Consider the following 12,730-nt stretch of genomic DNA (forward strand, 5'->3'; position numbering starts at 1 on the left):
AAAAAAAATATATTTTTGTTAACAATACTATCTAATTAAGGTTAATTTGATATTGATGAAAATGCGAAAGTATTAATTCAATCTAAACCTAGAAATCTTAACTGTAGATCTTATAAATTGGACTACACGTATATATTATCTTAACGAGGGGCTTATGGAAAAGAAAGGAATCAAGCTTGGGTTACTTGAAAGTTTCCACATTGTTTATCTCCTGTTTCTAAACACCAACCAATTTAAAAAATTTATGTCCAACCACTATATTGTTTGATACTCCATTTTGTTAGGCCACTACCAGATGGAAAGGTATTTTGACCGTAGATTTTATCTTGGGATGAGAAGAAATTTTGGTGTTGATATATACACCACCACCCTACAGGCATAAAACAAATGGCCAGTTGGTAAGAGCTGGGACCTTTTTATTACTATAACAATAACGGGTACGTAAGACATTCACCTACGCATATGATGACTAAATATAGCTTACATCACTCTCATGTTCACGCCAAGCTTAAACGTTAGGAACCCCAAGTCAACAGTAGAGGGGAGAACGGAGGATCTTGTTTGCAAGATCTGTTTTGTGCTACTCGACTTATTTTTCGGTGTTTCTATTCTTCTTCTTTACGATTTCTTCAGGTTTTTAGAAGATGATCCCACCAATAACCAATGGAGCTGAGGTATAGTTAATATTTAGTTATCATCTTCGTCCTTTCAACTGTTTTTCTAGCATTTTTCACTTCCAGTTGTTACTGATTAATATGACCCAAAGAATTTTCTACAAAAATCCAAACTCATATTCGTCTTCACCGTTTAATAATGCCTTCAAGGTTTACAAATGTGAACTCTTCTAATGCTTCAAACCTCATCCATGATGAAAAATGATAGACGTGATATGGCTTGGGACTACTTTTTTTTCAGTGTAACTTAATTTTTACCATGTGTCTAGTTCTTACTTTTTGTTTCCCTTCTCGAATCAACAGCTGCGGGGAAAAACAATTGCCATGATAGTATGTTGGCTTCTGGGAAACGGCAGCCTTTTTGTTTGGAACAGCATGTTAACTGCTGAAGATTACTATCTCTCATTGTTCCCGGTACATGTTCTTTCTCACCTCTTTTCAACTGGTTTAGAGATTACTTGAAGTTCTTTTCATATACAGTGATTTGTAAAACGGATGTGCAGTTGTAGATAACATTTTTGTTATCTAGTTGATAAATTTAGAAGGTACTAGCTTTGTATGCTGCATTATTTAGAATCAACAAGTAAATAAAAGAAACCATACAATTCACTAGATTGATTACAATTTTTTCTTCCTTCGCAGCGCTATCATCCTACTAGGGTTTTCACACTTGTTTATGTTGTAATCACTCTAGTAACAAGCTCAATCCTAACATACTACGAAGCAACAATAAACACAAGAAAGCGAAATTTACTTGGCTATCTTCTTTTGTTTTTAAGTGCACTAGCAATTCCTATCGTAAGTACTCTATCCTATTCTTCGCGTTTGTAATCAATATATTTGTTCTTTCTGGATTGGTCAGTTATGTTTGACGTATTGTTTATAGTTAGACTTGGCTACTTCTGGGAATGGAGGCCTTGCGACATACATTGGCATATGTTGTGTTGCCGTCATTTTTGGACTGGGCGATGGGTGTGTTGAAGGTGGAATGATTGGGGATCTCTCCTTAATGTGCCCTGACTTCATACAGGTAAGATGTTCCGATTTTTTTATGATTTTTTTAATTTTCTGTCTTGCTGATGGAAATTCTTGCAGTCATTCTTGGCTGGTGGGTCTGCATCAGGGGTTCTAACATCGGTTTTGAGGCTCAGTACCAAAGGAGTGTTTGAAAATTCGAAGAATGGTCTTCGCAAGGGAGCAAGTATGTACAATCAATTTTATCAGTTACACTTATTTTATTCTACTGTTAGAAAACACACAAACAATTCTGTTTCAGTGTTCGTATGTTGTGGCTGCAACGTGCCGTTATTAAATCTTTACCAACAAATCTCTTAATGCAGTAATGTTCCTTGTGATCTCCGCACTTTTTGAGTTGCTGTGTCTACTGCTCTACAAATTTGTCTTCGCAAAAATACCAATTGTCAGATATTATCGTTCAAAGGCGGCTTCAGAGGGATCAAAAACAGTTATGGCTGATTTAGCTGCTGCTGGTGTTAAAATGCAACAAAACGAAGTGGTACATCATTTGTATTTTGATGTGAATGAATGAATAAGATTAAAAAAAATGTTCGGCATTTTTCCAAAATAAGATTCTGAATTTTCTATCACTGTGCAGTCTGAAGAGGGTCCTAATGATGAACTAGAGCGGCTGAGCCATAAGCAGTTGCTTCTTGAAAACAAAGACTATGCAATCATTGCGTTTCTGGTGACTGTATTGACATTTTCAATTTTCCCTGGGTTCTTAGCGGAAGATACTGGGAAGCATGGCTTGGGCACATGGTAATAGCTTTAGTTTCTCTACCGAGCATTTTCATTCTTTTGTCCCTAGCTACAAATGGAAATTTGAAACTTATGCCCAAACAAATAAACAACATAAGCATACCAAATTCACAAATCGAACTTCTCATCAGATTCATTAGTAACTTGGTCTATTTTCTGACGGTGAGCGGGTTTTAAATTTTCAGGTACGTACTTGTTCTAATAGCAATGTATAATGTGCTGGAGTTACTCGGAAGAAACATTCCAATGGTAGAAAGCTTAAAGTTAGAGTCAAGAAAAGGCCTTACGATTGCGACCATTTCTCGTTTCGCACTTGTTCCAGCTTTCTATTTCACTGCTAAATATGGAGACCAAGGTTGGATGATACTTCTGACATCCTTATTAGGATTAAGCAACGGTTATCTCACTGTTTGCGTCTTCACTGTTGCACCCCAAGGTTATAAGGTTAGTAATGAGTTGTCTATTTTGTGATTTAGCTTAATTATTAGAATCAAAATACTTCTCGTTTGTTCTTATCAAATGACTAGAATACGTTTGCAGGGGCCAGAGCAAAATGCTTTGGGGAATTTGCTTACGATTTGTGTTCTTGGAGGTTTGGTTATGGGTATAGCTTTAGATTGGCTGTGGCTCATTGGCAAGGGATGGTAAAATTTAGTGGCCTTTTGCTTTTGCTGCTCCCGTAATTAAGGAATATCTTTGAACAATAAAAGATAAGAGTTGTTGTTCGTGTTCAAAGTATGTTGACATCTTTTTTTTGTAAATCATCTTTCATATTTACAACCTTGGAATCTATTATACCACACTTCCAAACAAGTTTAGAATTAGTTCATCTTTATTCTAAAAAAACTATGTGATTGATCAAATATCAAATCACATTCATGGGTTCAATCGGTTCTACCAATCACTAGGATCGGTTATACCTTAATATGGAACATTTGTGATCGGTCACACGAGTTACCAGGACGGGTTACATCAGTTACCAGGATCGGTTACGTCAATTACAATGACGGTTATCATACATTCATGGTATTGCTTGTGATCGGTCACACCAGTCATTAGGATCGCTTACATAAATTAAGAGGATGGGTTATGCCAATTACTAGGACCGGTTACACCAATTACAAGGATCGATTACACAACTCTTTTGTGATCGGTCACACCAATTACTAGTATCGGCCATACCATCTCAGGTGATTACTTAGGATCAGTTACACTAATTCATCAAAACTAGTCATACCAAATCATAAGTCAGGCATTTTGATTAGTTATACCAAGATACATAACAAGTTATGGTCGGTTCTACCATCTCACACATATTGGTAATCCAAAGATATGCAATGAATAACAATATCAATAAGCCTAGCAATTTCCCTTTCAATTCATAAAAAAAGTTCATGAATGTACTTCCTTTAAACAAATGTAAAACATTGTTTCCTAGGATGAAATCTTCACCTTTACCCATTCACATAATCACAATAGCATCCGTAATATTATGTCGATGTCATATCTACGAAGTTCAAAAGATAAGCGTTATACTTTGTAGTCTAATTCCTTAATACTTTGATCATATGTTCATGTCTCACTACTAGAGTAAAATATGCATTCACAGCTTCGCAGTTATGTTTTCAATATAGAACGACTTGAAAGATACGTTAGGAATGAAACAGTTCAAGTCAATATTAGTAACCTTAAGATGAAGGATGATGTTGTCGTTGTAGCTCGTTACTTCTTCACGTTCTCCAGGTCTTCGAGTAATACTTGTATGTCTCAAATTCCTAGATTTTATAGTCTAACCTATACGAAGTTGTCTATAGTACATAATCAAGCGACTCTTAGATGAGTTTTGATTCACTAAAATATGACAATCAAACTTGACATACCAACGCTTGGTGGGTTCAACCGATCTATGCTCTAAGATATTCTAGTGGTCGTATAATCCAAGGACATATTATTAGTGGCACACACCTTGATATAATACCTAGGCATGTTATTAGGAGAAATCTTTTCAAGAAACCTAATTTGATACCAATGACCAAGACTTGTAACTCTAGAATGTTGCCCAGGAGACTCAATGCCAAGAGTCTTAAACGTGTGTACCTCGGAAAATCAACGGAAAATTATTCACAGGTTCCATTAGATTCTTTAAAGATTTTGTTGTTAGTTAAATCCAATTTAGAGGATTTTATTGTTATTCCTATCGGAGTAACAGTGGAAGCAACAACTCTTAGAACTTTGTAAAAGTAAATATTTTGATTAATGAAGTTGAGAAAAAGAAATGGAGCGAAATCGATGCAAGTGATTAATGAAAATGCGGGTGTCTAACAACCACACCCAACAATTCGTTTGGTAATCTGAGAAGACTTACTCCGATATACTTTCTAGAGAATCAACTAGACAGTCAGACTCAATCTAGAATAAAGTATATCAAATAGTACAATATCTCTAACTCTTAATTCAATTCGCAATCAGCAAATAGAAATCTGTGAGCCCGATTGAATATAAGAGGAGTTACTTGAACGGTACCAAAGACCAATGTTCAAGTGTCAATCAATGTAAATCAACAACCAAAGGTTGGATATTCTAATTGATTGATCTTAAGTCACAAGCTGTGAAATTTCAATTATATAACAAAATATAATGAAGAAAAGAAATAATACAGACACCAGAATTTTGTTAACGAGGAAACCGCAAATGCAGAAAAACCGGGGACCTAGTACAGATTGAACACTACACTGTATTAAGACGCTGCATACTCTATCCTACTACCAATTAACTTCGGACTGAACTGTAGTTTAACCCTATTCAATCTCACACTGATTCAAGTTGCAGTTGCGGTCCTTACGTTTCTGATCCCAGCAGGATACTACGCACTTGATTCCCTTAGCTGATCTCACCCACAACCAGAAACTACGACCCAAAGTCGAAAACTTGATAAACAAATGTGTCTCACACAAAAAATCTATAGGATTGAATAAATCTGTCTCCCACAGAAATACCCAAGAGTTTTTATTCATTCTTTTGATAAATCAAGGTGAACAGGAACCAATTGATAAACCAGACTTATATTCCCGAAGAACAACCTAGTATTATCAATCACCTCACAAAAATCTTAATCGACTAGCGAAACAAGATATTGTGGAATCACAAATGATGAGATGAAGAAGTTTGTGATTACTTTTTATCTTGCCTATCGGAGATATAAATATCAAGCCAATTTTACAATTGTAATCGTACGATAGAAACAGCAAGATCAGATCACTTAACTACAAGTAAAGTAGTTCGGTCTGGCTTCACAATCCCAATGAAGTCTTTAAGTCGTTAACCTACGGGGTCTCGAGAAGAAACCTAAGGTTAAAGGAGAATCTACTCTAGTTATGAAACTAGTATCACACAAGAGGCGTGGGGATTAGGTTTCCCAGATGCTATAGTTCTACTTTATATAGTTTCCAAATCAGGGTTTGCAATCCAAGTTACCTTGGTAACAAAGCATTCAATAATCACGGTTAGATGAAAAACCTGATTCAACCAAGTTAATATATTTCAACCGTTAGATCAAACTTAGCTTGTTACACACAAATGAAATGTACCCTAATTTGGGTTTATGTAACCGTACCCAAACGTGTACACCATGTTGGTTCACAAATAGTTAACCGAGGTTAGCTGTATGATTACTCTCATATTAACCTTATTCATCTTAAACACAACTAGTTCAAATGACCTCAAATGAAACTAGTTAAAGAGTTGTTCAATTGCATAGAAGACACAATTGAAGCAAAATCGATTTGATTCACTTGAATCAATCATGAACATTATAGCCACGGTTTGCAAAGATTGCATTCCTTATAATTTAAATGTTTAAGTTTATAAACTGACCGATTTAATAAAGTAACCAGCTTAAGTATGCGTACGGGTATGCGTACCCAAGCAACCAGATTTGAGTTGGTTTAGTTTCCAAACTCAGCTGAAATTTTCGGTTGGAAAACTTTCCTCCAGTGTGCATACAGGTATGCACACTTAAGGTGACTAGTTAAGAGTTTGTCAAAACCAAACTCAACAGAAATTTTCGGTTGGAAAACTTCCGCCAGTATGCGTATGGGTATGCATACCTAACATGTCTCCTTCACCAATTTCGTATACACACATATGCATACACTTGGCTCCCGATTTATGGATTTATACACTAATGTGCGAACACACTATATATGCTTATATCCAAAGATGGTTACATAATCTCAACTCTCTATCTCAATCATTGAAACATTCTTAGAGGATATTATATAGTTGTTACTCACAAACTATTTTTCATCAAAGCAATTTTCAAGTAATTGAAATGTACACATGACTTTTGTCACGAGTAAAGATGAACATGGATAAAGCGAAAGCTTTCCAACACATATTACGAGAAATATGTAAGCGAGATATACTCAGCTCGAAATCTCAAATGTGTATAATAGAAAACTATATCGTAAATATGACTTATGTCTCAATATAGGAAATAGAGTAGAGATATACTTTCCTAGTTATAGATGAGTTTAAGTCTCCACATACCTTTTTTCGATGAAGTTCCACAAGCTCCCCTTAGTAGTTCTTCGTCTTCAAATGATGAACGTTGTGAATTCTAAGCTCAACTACACAATCTATGTCCTAGCCCGAGACATTTATAAATAGGCTAGAAATCAAGACTTATAGTTTTGATCACTAACATTGACAAACATGATTGAGATAGCAATGCATGCAAGTTCGACCGAGCAATGCTCTAACAATCTCCCCCTTTGTCAATTTTAATGATAAAACTATCAATACATATGGATTACAAAAATAAATAACAATTGTAGCTTCTCATCTAAATGGTTGATCTCCTTGGCATCTTCAACACGACTCGAAATCTTCGTCACTTCCAAGTACTCCAATGATTCCAAAGACTGTAAGTTTAGCATCATCGTTGTTGAGGATCCGTAGCGATAGAGATGAGGAAAGAAATGCTCTCAATCATTGTCATAGAGTGTCATAGTATTATTATACAGCATCAAAGTGCAATTGTATCACAACTTTGACAACAATACTATGGTGATATGTATCACTCCCCCTTAGCCAATACTTCATCTCAACATGAAAACCACTCCCCCATACATAATGATCCGAAAACCATATGTATTTTTAGTGTGAACTACACATTAATTCTCCCCCTTTTTGTCAATAAAAGGCAAAGGTACGAAAATTAGTGGGATCCTAATGAAATTTTCATAGAGATACTTCATGACCAAACGCGAATAATATACCAACAAATTTAGATGCAGTCATAAAGCTGGAGCTAAATGCATTCATCAAGGAGATTATAAAGATACAAGATAACTCCTAAAATATTCCACAACCGCACTCCCCACAAAGATATGAAAATTAAGCACAAGTTCAAAAGAACTCTCCCCCATAAAATGTAATTCCCGAAAGAACAACAAATGCGACCTTGATTTTACAAGAAAAGAAGGATTTCCTTGGATATAACCAAATTACATGAAACATGAATTTGTATCCAAAAATTCAATTGAATTAGCCGCAAGAGAACCCATGATTAATTCAATCGGAATACACAACTAAATTAACCACGAGAGGTGATAAATTCAATTGGCCATGCTCGATCATAAGAAAACTTATGGAGCAACACGGTACATACAAATGTGGATCGGAGATCGACCAATACTGCGGAATAAACAAGGATTTATTTTATCTTTCATCACTATTTGCACAATGACATATAATAGGCTTAATCCTTGTAAACAAAAGTTCATCCTTTCTTCCATCAATATTTGCATAATGACATAAAAGGCTTAACTTTTGTATTGTCAAAAGTTCATTCTATCTTTTATCAATACTTTCATATGAACATATAATAGAGATAACCTTTGAACAACTATGGCACAGTCACAGTTCACGGACGTAAACAACATATCCCATAACAATTTGCAATATATGAAAATCATAAAGATTAAAATTGCAAAAATCATCTTCCAAATAACTTAGAATTTAAATAAATAAATCTAAAAACATTGAAGATGAAAAAGCTTGGAACTAGCTATGTGTAATCACAATAATGGCTAGTCCAAACCCTAGTAAGCCTTCTAAACAAAAAAAAGAATAAAATTCTCATAAGAAGATTTACTAGACATTGAGACCTCTGAAGAATTCTTTATCGTCCCCGAACACCTTGTTGTCAACAACCATAGGAACATAAGGTTCATAGAGAAAAGAGTCAATTCCAACAAACCTTCTAGGCTAATGATGTCGAACCACGACCTTCTGAATTTCAAGAGTTCTCATAACAAGAACCTTTATTTGCTGAATCTCCTTCCTTGTTTCCTTCAAATCTTCAAGAACACCGGAAATCTGAGAATTTGAAGGAACAACTCTTGGCTTCCTCATATTCCTTCTTTTTCTTTTCAAAGTTGGATCCAACGGATATTTTTGTTTTTTCTTCATGATTGATGGCTTAACAATCATATTAACATCTTTTCCATCAGAAGACATGATGCTTGGAGTATCCATACATGTATGGGTTTGTGAAAGGAAATCACAATTTAAATTCAACATGCAATCTTAAGATGAAAAGAGTTTCAGGGAAGGAAAAAGGAATATAGGGTTACGGAACCTTTAACCACACAGGTTCACGCATGCACAATCACAACCCTAAAGAGAGTAGAATTGTCGAGAATAACCCTCTTTTATTGATTAAACAGGGAAGTCCCTTCCAGCATGAAAGAATTCCAATCTCAAAAAAAATGGCAAATCTAAGAAAAGTAACAACATATATTTTTTCTTAAAGCCTGAGGTGTCCACAATCTTGTCTCTTATAATCAGGCACATGAGATAAGATGCACAAAAACAACACAATCAAGTTGTGATGCGGTGAACAACAATCTGTCCACCATAACCTTCTTGAGAGGAATTCATAGACCCATTTCTATCAACTTGTTTAGACCATACTCTTTTCTCTAGTGATATTGACCTACCTTTGGAAACTAACTTCTTTGAAGAGGATAAAATCTTACATACCTCAGCGGTTTTTTGAACAAGTTTAAGCTTGTTTGCCAGATGATTTTCTCTTCGTTGAAGTTTATTGACATATCTCATCTTTTGTTTGTACTTAAAACACTTTTATAGTTCATGACCTTTGAGTGAACAATAAGAGCATGTCAATGGATAAGATGATTCAGATGCCCGAGATGTGCAAGCATCTAGACACAGATTGGAACCTGAAAAATTAGACAAAGAGTTTCCAACAGAAAGGCTAATTTTTTCTTCCAGATTGGTTGAATCTTTTTCTGGAAGGATATCAAGATTGATGTATGTATTGCTACAGTTATCAAAATCAATATCTTCACAAAGAAGTGCAACACTTGATTTTTCGTCTTCATTAGAATCATAGAGATCAGACATTTCATCAAGGGTTGCAGCAAGAACTTTGTTTCCGGTGTATTTTCTACGGTTTGGAAAATCATTGGAAAAATGACCAAAACCTTTACACTTAAAGCACTATGGCTTATCCTCGTCATCAGCCTCGTCAGCATCCCTGTTTTACGAGGAATGCGATTGTGAGGTTTAACTGGTGACTTAGGTTTGTCTCTGGAAAACCGTTTACTTCTCTTTAATAAGAGATATCTAAACTGTCTTGTGATCAACGAGACTGATTTGTCAAGATCTTCATCTGATGAATCAGTCTCGGAAAAATTATCCTCAGAGACGCAAACACCTTTACCTTTGTCAAGTAATTTAGTGTTTCTTTGTACTTTGAAAGAAACATCCTTTCCGATTTTGGATGTATGCTCATGATCAAAGATCATTAGCTTTCCAACCAACATATTTCTGGAGAGAGCATCAAGGTTATTTCCTTCTACGATGGCATGCTTCTTAGAATCGTATCTAGATGGCAGCGATCTGAGAATTTTCATCACAATGTCCTTTTCAGGAATAGTCTTACCCAATGCAAAAGATGCATTAACAATTTCAGATACTTTGTAATTAAACTCATCAAATGAATCTTTATCTGCCTGGTGTGATTTTTAATCGTTGTTGTAAATAAGGATTCGAACTCTAAGACTTGTGAAGATTAAATTTAAAGATTTAATGAAAATAATAAACAAAGGTGAGAGTTACTGGGACTAGGATTCCACCGAATTCATATCATAAGGCTCAATTATTTATTCTCAACAATTATCGCTTAATAAATAAAATAACATCGACTCTTATTTTTGCCAAAGTAGATTCTCAAAATATTTGTTATAAATTGTAAGCATGGGACATCAAACATCTAAGCAAGCACGACCCATCAAATAAAATGATAACTAATTAATTCAAATCATAATTCTATTTTAGTTAGTCCAAAAGTCAAATAGAAAAATAAAATAAATTTACCCATTCATGAAATTCGGATTCCTCCGTCGACCCAGTGTAGGAGTCTAGCTCATCATGTTGTAGACACTCTTAAAAGATTATTTTATTGCTTGAAAAGTGTTTACAATGGTGAAAATGAAGAAAAATTAAACGCAACTATTTTGCTCTTCCAAAACTCCCCCCTCTCCGGATGCCTGTTTGGTCCTATTAGCACCCTATTTATACACAACAACCCATTACTCAAACATCTTTCCAAAATATTCTTCCATAACTCCACCAGATCTTCTCTTTAATGAGAGATATCTCAGGAATAATTTCTTTCTCCATTTATCACACATCTTCCTCTATTTGCTAGAATAAAATCCTAGGGATATTATGTTTTTTTATTTATAAATAAAACCACAAATTTTCTTTCTCCTTTTCAATAAAAACAAACTCATCAATATAGTATCTCTTTTAACTTCAAGATATGAAAACTTCTTGTATAATAGGGAAGAAGATATCTTTTCCTTAAATCTTTGAGATATCCCATAAATTATGTGAATCTATTTCAAATGAAGAAGAAGAGGGTGCCTCTATCCATTTGTTAGGTGCCCGTATTTGAAATGATGAGTGCCTTTATCAGTTCCTCTGGCTGCCTTTAACACTTTTTCGAGCTATTTTTCTAAAAGAGCTTATTTCCTTGAAAAGACTTAAAACAAGATTATTAGTGATTAAATTAGTCATAGCGAATGTAGTTATGGGTGAAAATGCGTCAAACTTGCGTGCTCATCACTTCCATACAAAGGTTTTCCCAATCGGAATTTAGGTTTTGAAGCATGGCTTCCTTTTCACTGGTATTTCCTTCCAAAACGGTTTCTAAGATATCCCGAGCATCTTTAGGCCGAGTGCACGTAGAAACATGGTACTGAAGATTATGGGTAATGGCATGTACGATGGCATTCAAACCATCGGAGTTTTTCTTTGCAGCAAGTATCTCAGAAGCGTCATATGCACCAATATCCTTTGGAACGGTTGCATTACCTATTGCCACAACGGGAGCATCATAGCCATTAACTATATATACCCATGATTGAAAATCACGCGATTGAAGAAAGGCATGTATAGAAATTTTCCACCACAAGTAATTTGAGTCATCTAAGACTGGTGGTACGTTTATAGAGATAACACATATGTCCATATCAGATCGCAACAAACACAGACTTATAAGATCTTTAACATGTTTGCCTGATCTGATGCCAATTGAAAATGCGGGGGTCTAACAACCACACCCAACAATTCGTTTTGAAATCTGAGAGGACTTACTCCAATATACTTTCTAGAGAATCCACTAGACAGTCAGACTCAATCTAGAATAAAGTATATCAAAGAGTACAATATCTCTAACTCTTAATTCAATCCGCAATCAGCAAATAGAAATCTGCGAGCCCGATTGAATATAAAAAGAGTTACTTGAATGGTACCAAAGACCAATGTTCAAGTGTCAATCAATGTAAATCAACAACAAATGTTGGATATTCTAATTGATTGATCTTAACGCACAACCTGTGATATTTCATTTATATAACAAAATATAACGCGGAAAAGAAATAACACAGACACCAGAATTTTGTTAACGAGGAAAGCGAAAATGCAAAAAAACCTCGGGACCTAGTCCAGATTGAACACCACGTGGTATTAAGCCGCTACAAACTCTATTCTACTACCAATTAACTTCGGACTGGACTGTAGTTGAACCCTAATTAATTTCACACTGATTCAAGGTAAAGTTGCGCTCCTTACATCTATGATTCAAGGTGAACAGGAACCAATTGATAAACCGGACTTATATTCCCGACGAACAGCCTAGTATTATCAATCACCTCACAATAATCTTAATCAACTAGTGAAAC

General features: G+C 35.1%; 1 protein-coding gene across 1 annotated transcript; it reads left to right on the forward strand.

The window, feature by feature from the left end:
* Positions 1 to 528: 528 nt before the first annotated feature.
* Positions 529 to 3,233, forward strand: LOC113301186 (equilibrative nucleotide transporter 3-like). The gene is made up of 9 exons (XM_026549945.1): positions 529 to 674; positions 978 to 1,088; positions 1,317 to 1,472; positions 1,561 to 1,704; positions 1,770 to 1,875; positions 2,015 to 2,190; positions 2,290 to 2,453; positions 2,639 to 2,897; positions 2,994 to 3,233. The coding sequence occupies exons 1-9, from the start codon at positions 645 to 647 to the stop codon at positions 3,099 to 3,101; spliced, it is 1,254 nt and encodes a 417-aa protein (XP_026405730.1). The 5' UTR covers positions 529 to 644; the 3' UTR covers positions 3,102 to 3,233.
* The last annotated feature ends 9,497 nt before the right edge of the window (positions 3,234 to 12,730 follow it).

Source organism: Papaver somniferum, chromosome 8 (assembly GCF_003573695.1).
Source record: "Papaver somniferum cultivar HN1 chromosome 8, ASM357369v1, whole genome shotgun sequence".
NCBI lineage: Eukaryota > Viridiplantae > Streptophyta > Magnoliopsida > Ranunculales > Papaveraceae > Papaver > Papaver somniferum.